At 34.7% G+C, this 22,573-nt stretch overlaps 3 protein-coding genes and 1 pseudogene across 3 annotated transcripts; 2 read left to right on the forward strand and 2 right to left on the reverse strand.

Annotated features, from left to right (window-relative positions):
- Positions 1–129: 129 nt before the first annotated feature.
- LOC130817507 (ferredoxin--nitrite reductase, chloroplastic) lies at positions 130–3,267 on the reverse strand. Its single transcript, XM_057683248.1, has 4 exons — positions 2,674–3,267; positions 1,737–2,091; positions 1,188–1,476; positions 130–1,095 (listed from the first exon to the last, which is right to left on the reverse strand). The coding sequence occupies exons 1-4, from the start codon at positions 3,074–3,076 to the stop codon at positions 355–357; spliced, it is 1,788 nt and encodes a 595-aa protein (XP_057539231.1). The 5' UTR covers positions 3,077–3,267; the 3' UTR covers positions 130–354.
- Positions 3,268–4,181: 914 nt separating this feature from the next.
- Positions 4,182–9,584, reverse strand: LOC130818094 (3-deoxy-manno-octulosonate cytidylyltransferase, mitochondrial-like; annotated as a pseudogene).
- A 754-nt stretch (positions 9,585–10,338) lies between these two features.
- Positions 10,339–15,824, forward strand: LOC130817503 (vicilin-like seed storage protein At2g18540). The gene is made up of 8 exons (XM_057683240.1): positions 10,339–10,960; positions 11,903–11,948; positions 13,497–13,546; positions 13,618–13,659; positions 14,639–14,752; positions 15,051–15,129; positions 15,231–15,302; positions 15,406–15,824. The coding sequence occupies exons 1-8, from the start codon at positions 10,437–10,439 to the stop codon at positions 15,451–15,453; spliced, it is 975 nt and encodes a 324-aa protein (XP_057539223.1). The 5' UTR covers positions 10,339–10,436; the 3' UTR covers positions 15,454–15,824.
- Positions 15,825–15,887: 63 nt separating this feature from the next.
- Positions 15,888–21,205, forward strand: LOC130817502 (putative F-box/LRR-repeat protein At3g18150). Its single transcript, XM_057683239.1, has 5 exons — positions 15,888–16,943; positions 17,560–17,602; positions 19,060–20,072; positions 20,270–20,446; positions 20,581–21,205. The coding sequence occupies exons 3-5, from the start codon at positions 19,083–19,085 to the stop codon at positions 20,878–20,880; spliced, it is 1,467 nt and encodes a 488-aa protein (XP_057539222.1). The 5' UTR covers positions 15,888–16,943; positions 17,560–17,602; positions 19,060–19,082; the 3' UTR covers positions 20,881–21,205.
- Positions 21,206–22,573: the final 1,368 nt, after the last annotated feature.

Below are 22,573 nucleotides of genomic sequence, written 5' to 3' on the forward strand. Positions count from 1 at the left end.
TAATTGTAAACTTCTGGCTCCATCGTGAATGAACACGGGTGAATCTTAACCAATAACGATAAACATTATCCCAATAGTGCATCTAACTTCGTAGATGAATGACGATAGGGATGCACGATCCCACGAAGATGAACGAAATAATCAATGAAACTAGATAAATGAATGAAGTATAGAAAATACAGTAGTTCTGGTACAGAACTAAACTACAGATAAGAGAAGATCTGCTATTGACATTTTACAATGCCTAAATAATCTATGGGATCTGTATGCAAACTTGAAGATTCAACAACACAAATAATACAAGTGGGATCTTTGAATAGATTACAGTAAAAGCCAACAGGCACCCAGATTAGCTTACTGCTCTGCCTCTTCCCTATCGCGAGGAACGGCACCAAATTGGTTGATCAAAATCTCAACGACGACGGGCACCAAATCTTTACATGGAACTGCCTTCTTGTACACTTCACCTAGATGCGAATCACTGCCAATACGACCTCCTACGAACACATCGGCCCCTTCACAAGGCTTACCGTTCTCATCCCTAGCCATGCAACCCATGAAGCCGATATCAGCCACTTGTACTTGCCCACAAGTATTAGGACACCCTGTCCAGTGCATCCTAACAGGTCGTGTCACTGAGACTAATCGTTGTACCTCCTCAGTCACCTTGAGTGCCCTAACCTTGGTCTCGATGATGGCTTGGCCACAGAATTGGTTCCCGGTACAAGCTACAAGACCTTTCATCAAGATAGGTGGCTCGGGGGAGAAACGCTCTTTTAAGAGAGGTTCGTTCAGTAGTGCTTCTACATTGGAGTTTTCAACGTTTGGGATGATTATGTTTTGCTCCACCGTCAGACGGAGCTCACCCGATCCATACTCATCAGCTAAACGAGCTAGCTCTTCCATCTCATCAGCCTGCAGACGACCGACAGGAATGTGGAGGCCTACAAAACTTAGGCCTTCTTGTTTCTGAGGGTGAACACCCAAGTATTCTCTCCTTTCCCAGTCCTTCTTAACCAATTCTTCTGACGAAGCTCGTTCTAAAACTTGGTTGGGTATTCGCTTCTCTACCTCTGCCCTGAATCCTTCTAAACCCTGCCAGTGAGAGAAGAATAACAACCCAATAAGATCACTTTGCATTAAATTGAAACAATGATTTAACCCAACGAGGATTTACTGATACTCACAAGCTCATCGATAAGCCACATCATTCGGCATTTTTGCCTGTTCCCTCTGAAGCCGAGATCTCTGAAAGCTTCAAGTACAGCTTTGCAGACTGGGACAACATCTTCTGCAGGGACCCAAGCGTCAAACGGAATTGCCTCTTCACATCTTTTCATGCTAAAGAATCCTCCAACCAACAAATTAAACCCAAATTTCCCGTTCTTTGTAGCAGGCATGTAAGCAAGGTCATTGATGTGAGGATGCTCGTAAAGATCATGGGAGCCAATTACACATGGGTTCCACTTCCTTGGCCTGTATCAAAGTTCAAAAACAAAGGTAACGATTGAGGGCTGATCACTATCACATAATTCACTAATGTCCTTGCGAAATCAAAATAAGCGAACTAAGGTCGGTTTGGGCTATTTTAGAGTCATCTTGAGCGAATCGTGAATTCAAAAAGCGATTAACTAGCGAATTATGTTACACTTGAACTGATAAGCAACAAGAAGAAATAGTTCGAGTGAGGGCGTGCAAAAAACTTCTATAGGAGATTCCAAAGGGTCGAGACTTACAGATTGGAAATAGACGTGTTTCCTTGCGAATTGGCAGTGACGAATTGTGATATTAAATTTGTAAAAGGGCGAGTGTCAACGATTTCATGTGGATCAATTCCTGCAAGAGGGTTTCCGACAGGGTTTCGTACATTGTCCATCCCACTCTGGAGGCTGGTAAGACCAACAGCTTCCAACCCCTTGATGATTTCAGGCACATCAGCAAGTACCACCCCTCGGATTTGCCAGTTTTGCCTAGTGGTCACATCTGCGCACCCATCTTTTCCATACTTCTTGATCACACTAGCAAGGTACCTTGTCTGCTCACTTGTTGTTACCCCATTTGGCAGCTTCAGCCTCATCATGAATCTCCCATCTATGATAACCATATTATACATTCCCTCATTAAAACTTACTACTTTATGCTAACATAACGATCATGATTCAAGACTATTGTTTCATCGGTGCCTTTAAATTTACTACATTATGCTTACTTCTTTGTCTCTTTAAATTTCTTTAAATTTGCTACATTACGCAAATCAAATTGAGAACTTTTTGGGTATAGTGTTGCAAATCCTCCAAAGGGACCGAGGGTATATGCCTAATTTGGCTAATTATCATCATTTTATACAACTTATTCAGGCTAACGGTATCAATGCCAGAGCTTTAATCCCACTAATATAAGTTCGCTATAGATTATACTTTATTCGGCCCTATCTCAAACTAATCTACAACTAAAAAAGCAATTTTAATCATCCACACATATGCCAATGATCTACCAATTCAATCAGAATTCAGAAATAAACATCAAAATATAAGCAAATCATTAACTACCCAATATGTACTCTAATCTCAGTCGATGTCACAATAGGAAGCAAGACTCAACTTGCAATGCGAAAGTTCAAAATGCAGCAAAATCAATGAGACAGGATAAGACAAAAGAAAAGAAGCAACATACAGTGATGCTTGCGACGGTGAAAGAGTCCAAGCCACTTAAGTCTAACATCAATATCATCCTTAAAATGCTTAGATTGATCAATTTCCTCCATAGATAAACCAGCAATATCACTAATACCATTTTCAATAAACAATTTCATTGGGTCTTTCTCAATCTTAACTTTTTCAGCAGGATTAATCCCATCTCTAAACTTCTCTTTCAAAACCCAATACCCATCTCTTTCCTCCACTCTAGGCTCTAATCTAGAAGCTTCAACACTCGAAACAGGGGCTGATTCAGCTGCGGGAGAAACAGCTTTAGCTGATTGTTGTTGGCATTTTATAATGAAGGTTGATGGTGATCTTCTACTTGTTGAGGGTAATATTGTTGATGGGATAAGCTTGTTTACTGGAAGAGAAGCCATTGTTGATTGCTTTGAAGATGATTATGGAGTGTGGAAATGGAAGATGAAGAGATAATATAGTGGTGAGAATCAGATTGTTTGTGATTTGAAGAATGAGGTCAGAAAAAGAGAAAAGAGAAAGACAAAATGGTTGAATGGAAGAGGTGGGAAAAGGCCAAAGAGAGGGAGTGTGGCGACATGTTAGCATGCTTGGGAATAGTAAGCACAAACAGGTCTTTTGGACAAGGTTAAGGGACACTTTTTTTGAGATTGATTGTGGTTCTACTTTTTTGGTGATCTATAGTGAATTTAATATAAATTTAAAAATAAAAATAAATTAATATAATAAAATTATGTAAAATACTTAGGTTTAAAATATATCGCTTAAAATTAATTTGTATATGTTGGATTACTTTTAAATCGATTTAACAGGTCAAGCGAGCTTCTGAACATAAAGATATAAATCTAAATAAATTTTATATGAGATGTACAAGATATTTATTGAATGTTTTGATAATTGTGTAAAATGATTTCACCAAAGAAAATTAATTTATTTTTCTTCTGCATAAGAATTTAAATATGTTTGTGTAACAGCTTAAATAATTTTTAGTGATTTGTTTAGCTTGAAGCACTATCAACAAAAATTTAGTACTTGACAGGTAATATTTTTTATTTTTAATTAGCGGTTTATATTGTTATTGTTATTTCTAACACGTTAAACATCAGTGGTGAAAGTAGTACTTTAAAATATTTCATGTTTATTTTGTATAAGAGCTAAACATCTACTTGAATACCTTGAAGCTATCAATCATATAACAACTACTTTTACAACTAACTTGTATCAAAGAGATCCAAACTTCCTAACATCTACATAAAAGCTTAGCATAATTGCCTCTCATCCTACCCAAATGACTATGTTTTTGTTGCTTGTGTTTTGAATTTTGGTTTATTTGGATGGTTCCTCTTTCCTACCCAAATCTAGCATCTAAAGGACCTTCCTTGAATAAGGTTGTTTTATTTACAATTTTAAATTTGTCTACTTGTCTATGCATAACCAACTCATTGATTTTGAGAACATTTTTAATGTATGAATTATGATAAATCTTTACCTTTATGTTGAGTGGCATTGCTTTTGTTCAACTTTCTCTATTCATCTTTAGATCTAGTATAGAATTTTGTTATAGGTGTAATTTAAATGGGTTTATTTATTAATTTAATTTAATGAAGTAGTTTTTAGTTACTTTTATTCTCACTTCTTTATAAGGCTAAATTCAAACAAGTCTATTGATGGTTCTCTTTTAACGTTGAATCATAATACATAATCAAACATGTTTTGATCTATATTTTTTATTATATATAATCATAAGTATATGAAGAAACGAACCTACATTATATACTCATATATAATGCTTTCAGTACCATATATTTGGATAAAGATTTTACAAGAAAGGGAAGAAATCCAACAATTCAACAAAGAGGAATGGTACTAATACACGATCTTTATAACTTTAGGGTAACGCTATATTTGGTTAACATTTTTAAAAGGGAAGGAACGGAAGTGGAAAATTAGATTGTTTTTTCATCCAAATCTTTGTACTCGTTCAAATAACTATAGCCGAAAATGATGCGACCAATAGCTCAAATCCACACTCCTAATCGCCATAGCAAATTTATTGAGATAGAAGGAACGAGTGTCGACTTTCATGTACTCTTTATATCCCTTTGAAAACTTCACTTTCCTTTTTAATTCGTTTCTATGACTTCACCACACGTCCCACCAGTCCTAAATCTTTGTCTTAGCAGACTGGCACCCGTTATTGCAATTTCAAAGGTACAGAGGGACTAGGGAGTACGTACATGCACCAATTCACCAAATGCCTGCAAGAATGTGCTTTGTACTTCACCAGATCTTTCTTATATGCTCCACCAATTCACTGCTCACGTCCCAAACCTTGCCTACTTGTTTCTGCTAGAAGCCTAGAATATATATTTATTTTGTGTACAGCAGTTGAAACGAAGCCATATTTGAACTGTTCCTGCTTCCTGGTTAGACTAAAAACTACGGAAAAAAATTCTGATTAGAAATAAGGTATTAAATCAGAGTGACGACACATTATTATCTTTGGTCATCTATACCGAAAGAAGATTAAGACAAACCTTTGTAAATCATACTGGCTGTCTGTACTTCCGTGAGAACAACAACGTCAAAACATTAATCTTAACAATATAGGGTCGGCTCAAATGTGAACAGTTCCGTAAAGGTTGGATAGGTTTCTCTCGCGCATATATGTTTCTACCTTTTCTACATCTTCAGGAACATCAACTCCATGAGCTTCATGCTCAGCCTTTATAACCTGAGGTTTAATACAACAGAATGTCAAACTCAGGCTTCAGTACATAGTACTAGACCGGGTGAAGGCGCAGTGATCATTCACACATTGGCATTTTGATTGTAAAATTTAACTTGTTAAATGATTGTATAGATTGATTAATAAGAAACGCGCTACTTGTTTTTGAATTATATGGTACCAAAGATTTAGTTCTTTGATTAAGGGCTATAATTGACAATTGTACAATGGCGTTCAATCATGTGCATTTCTTAAAAACGGCTGATGCTATTTTCTTCCAAGGGTCTCAACCACAAAAACAACACAATAGTTATTATAAAGATAATATCCAACCCCCAAGCACTGCCTAGGTGGGAAGCCTAGAGGCACTTAATGGTATTGGGTAATGGAAGGCAAACTCCTCGTTTTTGAATCAATTTAAATATTGAATGATGGAAACAAAGTGAAAAGGCAAGTTTGACACCAAGTAAAATCAAATAGAAGTAATATTTGGTGAATGTTTATGGCTATGCGGAGCTTCACCGGCCCAGGCAGCAAATACATGAAATAAAACCCTACCCTCCCCCCCTGAATTTAAAAAATACCTTCAGTTTATAGCCATTTTCAAGAATTTTAAGCTGTTCCAGATCTTCTTCTAGTTGCAATGGTGTGGAGGCAGATCTGGATATATTTTAAGGAACTCAGCATCATAGCTCTGCAAAATCATGAACAATAGATTCATAATGTCGGATATAGGGTCGTGTCCAAGTGTCGGACACGTCTAAATATCAATTTTATACCTAAAATGAAGTGTCTAATCGCCATACTACTGTCCGAACATCAAGGATTGGACACGGGTACGTGAAGCAAAATGGAGAGTCGAATAACATAGTAAACAACTGTCATCATCATCAATTGCCCAAAACTATATCATATATGAATGACATAATTGACATGATACAGTCAAACCTGAATACCAAGATGAAGCAAATATGCAAATCCGAATTGACCTTCTCTAATCTGGGTTATAAGAATATGAAAAAGAAAAACCATTAATCCAGAAGGACCGGAAGAAGTAAAAAGACAAAAAAAAAAAAGAAATTAGACACGGTATCCAACTTGTTATATGGAATGAGGCCTCTGGAGAAGTAGATAGCATATCCATGATTGTCAACAACACATCTCACCCGGTTTGGATCAAAAGCATCCTTGGGTTTCAAAGGTGTAACTGTGGTGCTGAAGACAGCATCTGGAGCAGACTGCAAAAATTAAAAATGTGAAGATGAGTACGTGGATAATCCAGATTCAAGACTAGTAGTAACTCAAAAGAATACCAGGAATCAAACTACCAATTTGTATACACTTCTCATATATCCCCTTGTTTAGATACAGATACTCAGATACATGATCTCTTGAAAGTTTGAAATCGGACAACACAAGAAGTGATGCATAGAACACTGGGTAGAATCATAGACAAACCTGCAGAGCTTTAACTATACCATCAATAATCTCAAGTTCAATCAACGGCTCATCCCCTTGAATATTGACGACAATATCATACTTCTTTTGAAGCTTCTGAAGCGCTTCACTGCAACGCTCAGCACCTGTAACATGGGTCATGAGCAAAACACCGTGAAACTATACGCAACAAAAAAAAATTGTCATGTTAACTTTATTAGTCAAACTCACTCAAACAAGAAAATAATCAAAACTTAACTGTACCATTTCTACAAGATTTTGAGGTCATTATTACATCAGCACCAAAGTCGCGGCAGCATTCTGCAATCTTATTATCATCTGTAGCCACAACTGCAAGAAAGTACAATTGAACTCAGAAGCAGAAGTCCAACATGCAGCTCTTACATCCTCATTGTCCCACTAAGCTAGAAAATTTACCAACTTGATCCAACATAGAAGCCAGCTTTGCTCTTTCATATGTGCACTGAGCAAAGAAAGAGAAAAGCTATGAAGAAAAAACAATTAATACCAAAGAAGTTTTTTAAATCCACAAGAAATTAGATTCTAAATACTGCTATTCAACAACATAAGCAACCAAGAAGCAATTCCAGTAACCACCTAAAATATAAATCTTCCGGTTCAAAAAATATTTCATGGTAATAAACTTTGAGTAAAATTGTACATGGAAAGCCTCCATCCTTAAAAAAACATAGCAATGAAGCTTAATTTTCAAGCATGTGTTTTTCTTCATATATTGAAAAGTGAAATGAACGAAATAGGAGTTCACATTCAAAATATATTGTAAAATTTGACATGTAGGTCCGGGGCCTCACCATTGTTCTACAAAAATGATTTTTTATCTATTGTAAAATTTGTTACAAAATATATTAGGGTATTTATTTTGGTTACTAGGCCTTAACAAACAAGAAAAAAACTTTTCCGGGCTGCTCACATTGGTGAATAAGAAGGCAAGAGTATAGGCCTGACTGCAAATGCTCGTTCGAGCATCACACCCACTCGTTCGAGCACTCAACAACTTAGTCTCTGGAAGCTTGCTATTTGTGTTACACATTGAAACCACTTCCTTGCTTCTTGCAAAGCTTCAATCAATGTCCCAAATCTCAAGTGCTCAAACCCCAATATAGACTCATCATCTTTGATCTTCCTCTAATGTGCATGATATGGTGGGAGCTATAATGTGATCAAAATCACCCTCTACACTTGGTGATTTGGCTCTTACACTAACCTATCACCCTGCTACTGAAAGTGACAATTCTCCTCATAATATGTTATATGTCACTTTCAAAAGTAACAAATTCAAATGGACAGAAGAATATATTTTATCACTTTCTCATGGGGTAATGGATGGAATGAGATACATATACAAACATGTTTGGAACTGAAGAAACTACCATATGCAAAATTACACTAGAACTGCATTCTTGTTTCCACCATTTATATGGCTAACAAGTAGGCATGGCACCAAAGGACGTACATCTAGTCATGTTGGATATGTAGAAAATCATAATGTGGACATAAAGATTGATTTGGGTTTTGAATACTTGGTTTGTATCGAATAATAATGAGAGGTACTACCTCTATTTATTCAAGTAATAAGGACTAAAATAAGGAAAAAAAATATTAACCTAAACCAAAATAATTAGTAAATAAAATAACCTTAATATTTTAAATATTTAAAATATCTTAATTTCCTAAAAACATAGTATTCTGAAATAATATATGGCTGGGTGAATAAACTATCTAATGCTACTTTCTGATTAGCTAACTTAAGTGGTTAAAACATCTTACTGTTGTGGAATGTTGAATAAGCTATTTTGAACAAAGTTCTACCAGGTATCGGACATTTGCCAAACAAACACTCCATAGATTCCCACATTAGAAAAGAAATGCTACAAATTATAATTACACATTGTCGGGAACCAACACAACCAAAAGCTTGAGCCCCAAAATATATTATACACTCTAATACGCCCCCTCACACGAGAGCCCTTTGGGCTAGAAGTCTGAATGCAACATATAGTCTCCTTATATCTGATGCTTAATATTCCAGGGATGGTTGAGATTTGAATCAGTAACCTCCTGGTTCTAATATCATAACTTAAGCCGATAGTTGAGGCTCTGGGATATGTTATATACACTAACATAAAGCTTCCCATCATCCCAATGACACAATACCTTACTACTAGAAGGAAGACCAAAATCCAATCAACAATTTCACAATTGAAAACAACACAAAAGCAAAATTAATTTCTAATATTAATCCATTATAAATCATAAAACTGTGATTTGAGACAAAAACACAAACAAATTTCAAAAAGGTGAGTAAAATTATAAATTAAAAACCTGGATCATAGGTTTGCCAAGAACATGGACAAGAGGTTTGCCTTCAAAAGAGAAGAAGCAAAACGAGCAGGAATAATTCCGATTACACGAGAACGATACTTAATAGATCAGCGAAGAAAGAAGTATGCATGTGCACCAATTGCTGCCGCTGCAGTAACTCCCAGTACTAGCCGATGAACAATCCATGTCTTTATGGAGCTTGATGATGATGATGATGATGAGCAAATCGAAATGGGATTCATTGTAAAATTGTTTTAGTATTTAAGTTTGGAAATTTTGTTTATGATTTGTGTTTGAGAGTTTTTTTTTTTTATTTTTTTTTATTTTTTAATGAGAGTGGTCTGTTCATGTTTTGGTTTAATAAGATTCGTGTTAGTCACATGACCACCGGAATATTTCATATGTTCAATTCAAGTAATTCTTTTGCCATTGTCTATAGAAAGGTAGTTTTGGTAACTTAAAAGAGCAAATGTCAAATATGATTAATAAGAGTTAAATGTAATTTATAACCGACAATGATTATAATCTGTTGACATGGTTACAGTGATTGCACTTTTTAATTGATAGCGGACATACTCGTAATATTAAACTTTATGGCTATATTAAAATTTACAACTATAATTTATTAATAATTCTAATAAATTTGCTAGAAAATATTATGAGGCTTATTGTTTTGACAATAAGTCCAATAATGTCTTTCATGAACAACAATATGGTCTTAGTAGATAAGTCTCATGCTTTATTCGTTCTATTATACCTGCAACTAATAATGATATTTTTATGCGTAATACGTCATATTAAGTTGTAAGTATTTTACAATTAAAGTAATATGTATAGAACCATTGAAGTTAGTATTTAATTTATTAATAATGATATTGTAATGTTTGATTAATTTTCAAAAAGATCATTGTAGAAAGAAAGGAATTGTGTTTAACGAGTAATGACTAGTTATGACCTATAGTAATCGAATATATATTTGCAAGGTATACCGCCAACTAATAAAAGACAAATATTAAATTATTTTAAATGACAAAAAAATGTAAATTATTTACAACAAATTGACAATACATTGAAATATTTGGAATAAATTTTTTTTACTTAAATAATGCAAATTTGGTGCCAAACTAAAGTAGTAATTTTTGTCCCGAAGTCGAGTCCCAAATGCCAATCGCTAAAACCAAATTAAACTCCTCGTGCCAAACACAAAGAAGTTAAATAAGAAATCGCCCGAAATGGCGAGGGATGGAGATTCGAGACCAGAGAAATCCAAACGAAATGCAAAGGATTCCGAGAATTCCTCCGAATCAAGCATGGATTCCCAGCTTGAACATCACAGAAAGCATAGTACCAAGCGTAGGAAGCATCGAATTTCATCATCCAGAAAACGATACAGTGATGACGATTATTCAGATTCGGGCTCAGAGTCCGAATCAGGTTCAGAGAGTGATTCGGAGTATTCGGATTCAGAGTCCGAAGACTCTGAAAGTGAGGAAGAAAGGAGGAGGAGGAGGAGGAAGAGGAGAGAGAGGAAGAAGAGAGAGGAGAAGAAGAGAAGGAGGAGAGAGAAAGATAGAAAACGGAGGAAGAGAGGTGAAGATGAGGATGATGATGATGACGATGATAAGAAGAAGAGGAAAAGGAGGAAGATGAAGATGAAGAAGGAGAAGGAGAAGAAGAAGAAAAAAGAGAAAGGGAAACCTGGAGCTGTTACTGATTCTTGGGGGAAATATGGAGTTGTCAGAGAAGTTGATATGTGGTATATTTCTAATTTTAGAGTTAGGGTTACTTTTTTAAATTTAATTTTGTCTGATTTTAATTGTTCAATTGTTTATTATCAGTGCTAGTGCATCTTACACATTGATTGTTGATTAAAATCTAATTTGCAATATTCAATTGCGAATTAATATTCGTTTTCGGTCGAAGAGTTATTCTGAAGCACAACTACAATTAGGGTTTTTCCTCTTCATGTGTGTCTTATTGTGCTATGTTGATTGAGAGCTAATTTTTTGTGGGATTGTGCGCGATATGCCTTCAGAAACATTTGGGATTTGTTTGTGTAGGTTTGTTTGGAGGTTGGTTGTTTTATGACTGGGATTTGTGGATGGAGATAATTTATTTATTTTTTCTAAAATATTTTTTTCTGAATTGGTTTCTTGGTTCTTATCACTAACAAGTGTCATTCAGGAACAGCCTCTTTGAAATTGCATACAAGGGTAAGGTTTCTGACCCCTAAATCTGCTCCAGGTAGGAGCAATTTAATGGCGTTGGGGTAATGCTGTAATGGAATGCTAGTTGTTTAATTGGTTTCTCGTTTGTTGGTTCTAATGTGTTATTTTGATGTAAGTACATCATTTATGATAGAGCAAAAAGTAAACAGGTCCAGGTAGAGAGCAATAACATTTATAGAGATTAAGGTGGTCTAGCTCAGACTTCTAGATGCTACAGCTTATTTAGAATGTCTCTTGATTACTTATATTCATGAACAAATACTCATGGAAGGAACTAATTCAGTTGTAAGGATGGATGAGCAGGAAAGTTATTATGGCAATCTACCAGTTGAATAGGGTCTAAGCTTCAGAGCCTATATAAACTCACCAGTTATCTTTTTGTGACTGTCATTAAAATAAGAGTACTGCTTAATGTAAGCCTCTGTTTCTTGTTTGTGGTTTAAATTATCCAATTATATGCTGTTTTGTAGGAGTAAACGGCCAGAGTTCACAGCATGGCTATCTGAAGTGAAGCAGGTATATTATCTTGAACTGATGTATTAAATTTTTGCATCAAAGCATTTTGTCTGTATATGATGTTTCATGTTTATTCTTGTTAGTTGATTGTCTAAATGCTATTAAAGACAAATAACTAACTTGTATCTCAATCAAAATACAGGATTTGTTTTTTTTATGCTTTTTAATTTTTAGTTCACCAATTTAGCTGGATTTGAATAACGAATCCTTGCCTTTGCTCTTTCATATTAAGTCTTTGCTGGAACTTTTTTTTTTGAAAAAAGTGCAATGTCATATTGTGCATATGACTTGTGGCAACAAACATTTCATTATCCCAATGTCATCAAGCAGCTCTCCACTTAGTGTTGCTGGAGTGTTACATATTCTTGAACAAATGTATTTTTTGGATGATTATTTTGTTACATAAAGTTACTAAAACCAATGGAAGTTCGAGTAGCAAATGTATGAAACAATAATGACAATGGGTCTTGCTTTTTTAGCTTGTTAGTTCATTGTTGTTCTATCCTAGAAGATTTGCTTATTTGAAGTGATTTATAGGTACGATTGTCACCAAGAATCCTATTTGGGATCATGGGTGATTTAGTGAATTCTGCTTATGACCCTTTGTTTTAGTTATATGAATGAGCAATAGGGATATTAGAACAAATTTTTTTCGTGATTTGTTCACTCACATGGTTTGTTTAAATGGATTATGGAAAACTTATTTTGTTGGATTAAGGTTACATCGTTGTTATTGTTGAAAATATAGTAATTTTTTCATACAATTCTTTGGTCGTTAATACTCCTTTCACCCACAACACCATGGAATGACACAATTATTAAGAAAGTGGTGGGGACGTTGAAATTGTGGTCAATATTGAAAGAGAGAGAAAATGTGTGAATGAAAATTGAAGAAGGTGTTGGGGATATTTTCATAATACGATGTGTAAAGTTAAAATGACGGACAAAAATAGAAAATATTGCAAATTTATGGGGACAGAGGGAGTAATTGATAATCATATTTAGTACTCCTACTCTATATTCCATTTGTCCATTTTTAAGGTCAAAGATTCTTAGTTATTTGGTTTTGGCTTATAACAACCAAAAGCAGAATAGCTTATCAAACCATTTGTGCTTCGTAGATTAGGTGAAGGAGGTAATTTTCTTTGCATCAAGGGTCACCAGAACTACCTTTTTGTTCTTACATGGAGGTGCATGATCCCTCTTTCCTACCTTGTCTAGGTGGGAGCCTTCCGTTGCATTGAGAAAATTAATGTTCTACTGCTTACATTGCATGATGAAGTGATCTCATTTTTGTTGCATTTGTTTTGAATATCAAAATGTTCCACATTTCAAGCGATACATGTTATACCTTATATGGAGCTACAGCTGCTGGTTTCTTTATTAAATATCATGTATGTGTAGAATGGATGTGCATGTATGATGGGTGTGCTTATTCAATTGTACCAATGCCCTGCAAAGTTGTGTTGGGGTTGTGGTGCCTTCGGTTGGTTATATTATCTCAAACACTATGGACTTGATGTTTGGACATCATAATTTCTTTTTTAGGTGAACCTTGAAAGTCTTTCTAATTGGGAAGAGAAGAAGATGTTCAAGGAGTAAGTAATATCTCAAATACTGCTGAGCTATTAAGTATGGGATATAGATTTAATTGCAAACTTTTCGACAGATACATGGAGGACTACAATACGGCTACATTTCCTTCAAAAAAGTGAGTGTTTTCCACCATATTTTATTCCATTGTTGGTTTGTTAGGAGAGACTAGGGAGTATGAAATACTTGGCAAGGGATGTAAATGATTCAAAGGAATCTCTGATCCCGCTTTTTTTTGTATTCTTTTGAAACTGCTCAGATGTTTTTTTTATGCAATGTTACCATTCCTAATGGCGGACCCAACCATGAACAAGGAGTTGTGTGACTCCCAAAAATTATCACGAAAAAAACATAATAGAGATTCAAACTTACAGCCCCTCATAAACACTAAATGTAAAAATGACATATATTAAACATCTGTCATCACTGCCTTTCATGGCAGTAGAAGAGGACCAGAGAGAATGCTAAGTTGCTTTTTTTTTTTTTATGGTAATTCCGAGACCTTGCTTTTTTGTGCTCATTTTTCTGTATATTAACCTGTCTTTAAGACTTAATTGTGTAATCTGTACTGTACCTAATTTTTCTGTTAACATTTTTCTCCTAGCTCTTTTTATTACTGGGAGATCCCGGTTAATGTTGCTCTAGTCATTTTTGAATGTGTTTAGTTTAATTTGGGGTTTTCTAGAGTAGAGTTCGAACATGCCCTTTTTATCCGAATTGCTATATTAACTTTTTATGTATTGGCGCAATTTCTTCTATTCAAATTTGTTAGATTATAAAATTGGAAATAATTTCAGATGCAATTTGCTGATAATTTTCACGACAATCTACTAAGATTTTGACTCTTGGTCACAGCTACATTTCCCTATGTTTTCGTAATATTTCATCTGTGTTGGTTATTGATGTTTGCTTTCAATTGCTGGAAATATGATCATTTGATTAGCACTTTTGTATTGCTTTGGTTGTTCTCTTTAATTTTGTAATTAAACTTAAGCAACCCCATCCTTCAAAATTTGGGTCGGACCTTGAGTCCTATAATATTGGATCTGTGTGATAAGTTGTCAAATGCTTTACCTTAATCCTCAATTCTCATGTAGGTACTATGACCTCGATGCTTATCACAGTCGTAAAGTGGAAAAGGAGATGAAAAAAGGTTTTAAAAAGGTCGTGAAATCAGAGCGCACTGTATTTAATGATGAAGAACAGCGTCGGTATGTTTTCCTGTGCATTGATTTAAATTTGATGAGGTCTTGGACCTGTGACTTTATCTTTTTGGTTCTTTGATCACTTTTATTCTTGAAGTTGTTAATTGTCGTCAAAGCACTTGCAAAAAAGTGTGGCTATTGTCTCTTAGTAGTTGAAAGGATCATTATGGTTGGATGACTTCCTCTATCTTTCTGGCTTTTGGAATTAGTAGCTCTTCTTTTTTCTTTTATGTATATCTTGCTTGACAAGATTTGAACATGTCATCTTTATCGAACATTTGTGATTGTCTCTTTACTTATGAAGGCAAGAGTTGATGCAAGCACGTGAGAAACAGAAGGAACAAGAGGTGGAAGCATTGAAGTGTGCTATGAAGAGTGGCATGGTTAGTGTCTGTAACTGAATATTTTATCATCTGATCTTAGTGAGTTATTTTTGCACGTGTAATGGGGCTTGTGTATCCGTGTCTTTTTGTTGGTATCTTAGGCACAAGCAATGAAAGAACAAGCTCTGCTCAAGGAGGAAATGACTTATTTATTTAAAATCGGAAACATTGAGGTGAGGAAAGAGTAATGACAATTCTGCTTTCCTTGGTGCACTTTCTGAGGTTGTACTGTGGACTTTGTTGTAGTCTGTAATGATTTGAAATGTGAATTTGTAGGCGGCAACAGCTATACAAAAAAAATTGGACCCTGATGTTCTTATGTGAAAGGGGACAGTAAGAAGAAAATTTCTGATTGGTTTTCATGGATTGAAGGCTTGAAGTGGTAGCCGGTAGGCGACAAAATACTAGATTGGGCCATTTCTATATAGGGTGCATGAGTGTAGTTGGGTAGTATTTTAGGGATGCAGTTTTATCATTTTGGGCACTTATATTGAAATAAGTTGGAAGAGCTGAGTTAACCTGAGTTCTACTTATGCTGAACTTGTGAGGCAAGTAAAATTTTGCTCAAATTCTGGACTTGCGTGGCAAGTATGCCTTTGTTGAATTTCTGTTTTTTAGAAGGGTAGATAATAACATATAATTTGTTTTTCTACACAAGCTTATTTTGCTTTCTTAATATCTTCTCTGAACTGAAATATTTAACTAGAATGTACTGCTGAGTGGTAGCCCTGCTATTCTTGTGCCCCCCCCCCCCCCCCCCCCCCCTCTCTTTGCCCAACCAACTAGAATTCTTGGAAGTATACCTTGTACTCTCGTTCCCTCTGCCCAATCTCCAAGAGATGGAGAAAGTAAGAATCCATCTTTGTCAAGCCTACTGTGATACTACCCAGCCAAAACAACTCTGTTTCCGTTTACTAGGTGTGAATGTATGCTTCGTTTTACATTGGTCAATGAATTTGTGCCATTGTAGACCATGATGCTGCTAACATATTCCTTTATAGTTTAGTTCGAGTAAGGGTGTAGAATACGAGTAGATGGACAATAAGGGGTCAATCTTTCTTTTTTTGATGTGAGGGGATGGGATGCATTTGGAGTTGTAGGGTCTAAATTTCATCCTTTTTAATGAATAAATTTCTGAAATTGGAAAATTTTCAGAATGATTTTTTCTTTTCTCCCTAACCCTTGTCTTCAAAAAACACATTATTAAGTTTGTCCAGACAATATTGTTTTTCAAGCAACATGAATCTTTGTGGTTCCTTTTGTGGTTTTTGTTTGTGTTGAATGATATGTTTTCTGTTTTGAAGTACTTTTGAATTGTTACACCTCAGTTTCATAATTTTCAATTGTACTTTGTGGACATTGATTTGTTAACTAGTAACCTTTGCTGCAGTATTGAATGTGATGTTGAGCAATGCAGTGATAAGTGATGGCAATGGCTGTTGATATTTATATTTCCTGTATAAGATAGTCTTAGAGGCCATTGTAGCAGATTAGTTTGATGCTTGGAAATATGCCTCAAATGTAAGAGCTTAGTTAGGTTTTGGATTGTCGATCCATACATGATTCTATCTAATATAGCTTTTAGACTGCCATTCCATATGTGATTCTAAATAGAGCAGTTTTCTTCTGTACATTCTGCTTTGTAATTCATGATAGCAGCCTGCTTATAGAATTGAGACCTTGATTTTGGAACTATTTCTCTTCCTAAGTCTGAGGATTGCAAGGTGAATACAACATCATTCGATACCGCAATGTCATTAAGTGGCTCCCACCTAGTGCTGTTGCAATATGATGACGTCTTCTAGCATCTACAGGTAGTATTCATTGCATTAATATTATTATTGGCTTCTTGCTTAATGTTAATGATTTTTAATTTGAATATGTCACTTTAGGATCCTGCAACACATGCGTACCATTGATGAACATGGTGTAGGTGTAAATAGCAAGAGTGTGAATGTACAAGTCCTTTGTTTTGTTGGGGAGAGGTTAAAGATTTTGCAACATGTTATAATGTTAACGGAGATTATAACAAATATAGGGTGTCATGTCACATATATAGATGTTGGGAAATACTATTTTCTAATTTTTGTCACCTATTGTACTAATGTTTTGTATACTGTCTCTGAAATTTAATTTCCCTCTAACCTGGAACACGTGTAAGACCAGTAGCATATATCCAAACATATTCCGGAGGTCAGGTTGACACGTTATTATCATTAACGTGTTAGCTAGCAGGGGAAAGTGAATCAAATATTTTTGGAAAATAATAATTCTGATCCTCTACCAATTATGTTTGTATTATGTCCCATAAAAGGCAAAGTCACATAAACATTTCTAGTCCTTGGGAGTTGCAGGGGTGATTCTGACCAAACATTATGACTATAAATTCCCATGTTCTATTCTTTTAACAAATTTCTATTGTTTTATTAGCTACCTGAAGATTTCCCAGTGGAGGAAGCCGCAGGTCACAAAGGTGAGACGTGATTCTCAGATCCAGACTCCTTTGTCTTTTTGTTTCCAATTTTCTGTGCTTTTCCCCTAGAAACCCTGTGTTTCATGTTGGATCACTCATGTTTTGATCTTATCAATAATTTTTTTATTTGCAATCTTAAATTTCTGGATAGTATTCTTTTGGAGTTGTTTAGGCTCACATTCTGTGATGATATCTTGTTGCTTAAAAGTGAAACAAAGTTTTCTTGAATTTGCTTGTGTTGTCCTGAATGTTCATGTTAGTTGATTTGCTTCAATGTTTTTGCTGTTTGTGAATTTTGATTACTCTGATAAGTTGCGTGCTGCTTGATCTTGATAAGTGGCCTTGTGGAATCAGCCTCTTTTAACAGTTGGCTCCAGGAGCACGCATCTCATGATTCAAGGAGTGTTTATTTATGTATTTGTCCTTTGTGAACTCATCCTCTCTAATCTTGTAGGGTGGTTTTTGCTTGTTTAGTTTACATGTGTGTTGGTTTTGAGGGTAGATTGGAACTTCTTTTGAGGTATTGATAATTAATTGTGATGGAACGAATTTTATTTTTTCAAAAAATTATTGGTAAAGGAATCATGTCCAAATTTTGTGCCAGAGTCGCAAGTCACAACCATGTTTTATGCTAGTTAAGTGACTGGAAGGGTAAAGCATTTTATATAAATCTCATCTATTACCAATCTTATATATTCCTTTGGCTAGAAGTATATTTGTTTTCATTACATGATTCATTGGTGATGCTAATCGCATTCTTAATGGAATACATTTCGGAAGAAAATAAGTATCAATGTATTTTACTCCATTTACTTTAGAGAAGCTTTTTGTATTTTGTTGATAGCAAATGATGTGGAATCATTACATTTGATGGGCTCTTACTGATAGAGTAAAAATGCGGTAACGGCCACGATCGAGGTAACAAAATAATGATGCGGTAATGGGATTGATGCAATTGTCGCAATTGAAACCTTGATATGGCCCAAAATGCGGGGTTTTTTTACATCTTTATGACGCGTGAAATATTAGTTCGTTTTCTTGAACACCTTGACAATGCAGCCGCGATGCGATGCGACCTTGTTTTTACACTATAATCATGCATGAAATTTTGAATTTTTTGGCTTGAATTGAGTTGTCACTTCATCAGCTAGGCATTTATCTGTGTTAAAAGAATTATGATGAAAATTGTAACCTTAGTTTTTTTTGTATCTACTTTTAATTTTACAAATTATTGGAGACTTTTGATGAACTTTGGCAGTTTTAACTTTGCTTGCTTTAGAGGTAGAAAGCCGTTGAGAATATCAAAGTTCAACGCCATCTTGGCTACATGAATAAAGATATACTGATTTTTGACCGAATAGACTTGTAAATTAATAACTTAAATCATTAACTTAGAACGACATTATTCATAGGCATGTTTACTCCAATGATGTTTTCTGTTGTTGATCCTTGAGCAGTTGCAACTTGCAAGTTCTCGCTAATGGACAGCCTTCAGTTGATTCCTAAACGCCCAAGGTCAGCTGTGTTAGATGATAACAGTGAGCTTAACTCCTTGAGTGAACTTCCTGATGATATTCTTATAGACATACTAGATAAACTTCCAATGGAAGATGCAATGACTACCTCTTTTTTATCGAAAAGGTGGAAGGACCTATGGAAGTATAAGAGTAACATTGAATTAGGTAATGACTGGGTCAGTAAAACTGGTAAAGATGTCCTTCCTTCGCTTCAAAGAATTCTTTGTTATCTCAAAGAGCAAAAACTCCATTGTTTGAGTGTGTCTATTCGATATTGCCCTTCTATGTTAACTGATATGGAGTTACTGTTTACATATGCTAGTATAAAAAATGCAAAAGAGATATATATTGATTTCAATGCTAGGAGTGACAGCAAAATAAGGCAGCGAAGACGTTGTCCTTATTTCTTTCTAACTGAATGTGAGGATTGCGTGTGCTCTTCATTGGTTAAATTGAGTCTGAAGTCAGTGCAATTGGATACTCTTCCTGCACGCTTTGTTGCTTTGAGGGAACTTTTTCTTGAGAGAGTGATACTGGGCGATTACTTTGTGGAGATTGTTACTACTAATTGTCCGTCTCTTTCTCTGCTCTGTCTTTGCAATTGCAACCCAAAAGTAAACCTGGAAATTGTTATTGCTGCTACTGCTAATCTCCTTCAGTTGATAATAAGGGAGGAAATCACAGAGGTAGCAAACACAACGGAGTTGTCTATCAGAGCTGAAAATGTGAAAGTTATTGAATTTGTGTTAGCTTTGCCCAGAAAAGGATATAAAATAGAAGGAGCTCTAGTTTGTTCTGAGGTAAGATTCAGATTGAATCAGATGCATCAAAGCCGTCAAGCAATGAGAGTCTCTGGTTTAGGAATCAAGGGGAAATTTACTGATAATTTTGTGGGGCTTCTCGAGAAATTCAAAGCTGCTGAAACAATTACATTGAGTAGCTGGTGCATTCAGGTACATATATCTTTTATTCCTCTATATTTTTTTATGATTTGATCAAGCAACTCATGATTCATGATCTTGTTTATTAGCATGTGGATCAAAATGAGTTGGATGTGACTTATTATACTACATTCTTTTATATATTGTGTACTTTTCTCGATTTTAAAGCCACGGAGTTTGTTTTCCTTATATGCTGTGTTTAATCGCAGGTTCTATCAATAGAACTTATCGTCCGGAGGAAATGTCCTCTAAGCTTTGATCTCAGGCATCTCACCTTGGAGACAGGACTGGAATTATGGGAGTTTCTAGGAATAACCTACCTGCTTTTGAGCGCTAGGAAACTTGAGAGTCTTGTGGTGGTCATGGGAGATACAGCAGAAATAAGTGTACATTTTTAGTTCTCTAAATTTATTCATCTATTTTGATGCTCCAATATTTTACTCTCGATTCAAACATGCCTGTTTCATTCATTCCCGAAATTTCAATGAGTTTCTGATTTTGGTCTTTGCTAAATTTGCAGTGCAACCATCCGGCGACATTGATGAGTAGTGTGGGGTATAATGTTTTTGACCAGGGTTTGCCAGCCTTAAAAACAGTTGAGTTCAAAAACTTTTCTGGTAATTATGAATCGTGGGAAGCAGACAACTTCGACCTGGACAAATTTTTTCGGAATTACAGCTCTGGAGATTTTCTAGTGTGGAATCTCATGCATTTCACAGTTAATCTGAAGAAGATAGTATTTACTACAAGAGAAAAGTCCTTCGAGCTCAACCAATTTGAAAAGTATCGACTGATGCCTAAATTAAGTCAAGCATCATAATCGTGCATCGCTCAACCATACTTCTGTGCTGTTGGAAGTATACTTACTGCTTAATTGTCTTTATGTTACACAGGTGGTCGAATCTTCGACATAAACTTTCTAGTTATCTTATTTATGTTATACAGGGGTAGATTCTTCTACTAGTACATTCTAGTCGATTAATCTCGTTTTCTTAGTCTTATGTCTTGAATTTGTTGTATTGGCCGAATGCTGGCAACTCTTTTGATCTGAGTTTCATGTCGAACTGTAGAACTCGTGAAAACTCGGTTTACCAGTGGCTGTTTTGGTTTTCTGAATTGATATATCTCAAATTTCTGTTCTGTAATGTTCTGTTGTTTCCTTTCCTCCGTGTTGCTTTGTTTTGCTGTTTTACTTCTTTCACATCCCCTTTTAACTTTGCATGGGCGTGGTTCTACATTCATTGCCCCTCTATCTCAACTGGAGAGTTGCGGTAAATTAGTGACAATCAGCGTTAAACACCGTCATAACTTATGTCGCGAGTCAAATTTGAATGTCCTCTTACTTCAAACTTGCAACCAAGAGTTTCTTCCGGCATTTTCCCAATTCTCTTGGGTTATTAATTGAGAATAAGGATTTTGCTAACAAAACGCGTTTTAGACCTAAATAATATTTTTGTTTGGGTCTACTTGAACTTAACGGGTCTTTCTTTACCAAAGTTCAACCTTTAGATTTTTGAACATCTTTATTTATGATTTAAATAAATTTTAAATTAATTTTAGAGAATATTAAAAAAAATTCAATAAATTTACTTATTCTGCAATCTAAATTCATGCACTTGGTAGATAAAGTTAGAAAAATTGTTATTTTAATAATACTCCAACATTTATTGACAATAATTAATTGTTTCAAGAAAGACATTTGACCGTCTTATACATAATTTATTTTTCCTAATTTAGAAATGATAACTATATCTACTATTTCCTTATAGCCATAAGATTCCATGAGAAAATAATTCCAATAATTAAATCTTGCTTAATAAAAAATATTTTATGATGATCTTTTTTAACAAAATAAGTAAATGACGTATTAATGAATAATTATTTCTTTATTTCTTAATAAAAAATATTATGTGTATTAATTGAATTCAATTATCTAAACTTCCTTAATAAAAAAAATTTCATGATAAATTAAAAAGGAAAGTTTTGATATCACTATTATGTACCCAATTATTTCTTATCTACTAAAATAGACCTAATTATCAGTATAATTAAGTCAATATACAACTAACTATTGGCATTGTTAACTTTGAGTGACCCATATATACCTTCTAACAATGATAATAAGGAAAAATTCGTGTGAATTTTACAACTTTTTACTAATTTTTTCACAATAATATCAAATTTAAATTTTGATTAAACGTAAATAATAAAAAACATACGTTGAACCAATCTACTCCTATTAAAATTTAATTTTGAATTTTAATTATTCACTATTAAAGAGAAAAACGAAAGAGAATGAATAAACTGTATAAAGTAGTGCTAGTGATATTACGGATATTTCTCACTTTTTTTATGCATCATTTTTTAACCTAAAATAAACCACTAAGAATATGTATTAAAATATATTACCATGTATTATATTTTGAGAGTAAGTTTTTGATAAAAGTTTTAAATTTATATATAATGAAATTGATTTGTAAAGTAAATATTTTTATGTCTTATTTAATAATTTT

The sequence above is a fragment of the Amaranthus tricolor genome, chromosome 7 (assembly GCF_026212465.1).
Source record: "Amaranthus tricolor cultivar Red isolate AtriRed21 chromosome 7, ASM2621246v1, whole genome shotgun sequence".
Taxonomy (NCBI): domain Eukaryota; kingdom Viridiplantae; phylum Streptophyta; class Magnoliopsida; order Caryophyllales; family Amaranthaceae; genus Amaranthus; species Amaranthus tricolor.

Bases quoted from the DNA above. Each gene is read 5' to 3' on its own strand.
- LOC130817507 (XM_057683248.1), bottom strand. From the start codon at position 3,076: ATGGCTTCTCTTCCAGTAAACAAGCTTATCCCATCAACAATATTACCC. The intron at 1,477-1,736 runs GTAAGTCTCGAC...ACTTTGATACAG, and splicing joins AACACGTCTATTTCCAATCT to GCCAAGGAAGTGGAACCCAT. The intron at 1,096-1,187 runs GTGAGTATCAGT...TCTCACTGGCAG, and splicing joins TGTGGCTTATCGATGAGCTT to GGTTTAGAAGGATTCAGGGC.
- LOC130817503 (XM_057683240.1), top strand. From the start codon at position 10,437: ATGGCGAGGGATGGAGATTCGAGACCAGAGAAATCCAAACGAAATGCA. The intron at 13,547-13,617 runs GTAAGTAATATC...ACTTTTCGACAG, and splicing joins GAGAAGAAGATGTTCAAGGA to ATACATGGAGGACTACAATA. The intron at 15,130-15,230 runs GTTAGTGTCTGT...TTGGTATCTTAG, and splicing joins GTGCTATGAAGAGTGGCATG to GCACAAGCAATGAAAGAACA.
- LOC130817502 (XM_057683239.1), top strand. From the start codon at position 19,083: ATGGACAGCCTTCAGTTGATTCCTAAACGCCCAAGGTCAGCTGTGTTA. The intron at 20,073-20,269 runs GTACATATATCT...GTTTAATCGCAG, and splicing joins TGAGTAGCTGGTGCATTCAG to GTTCTATCAATAGAACTTAT. The intron at 20,447-20,580 runs GTACATTTTTAG...CTAAATTTGCAG, and splicing joins GAGATACAGCAGAAATAAGT to TGCAACCATCCGGCGACATT.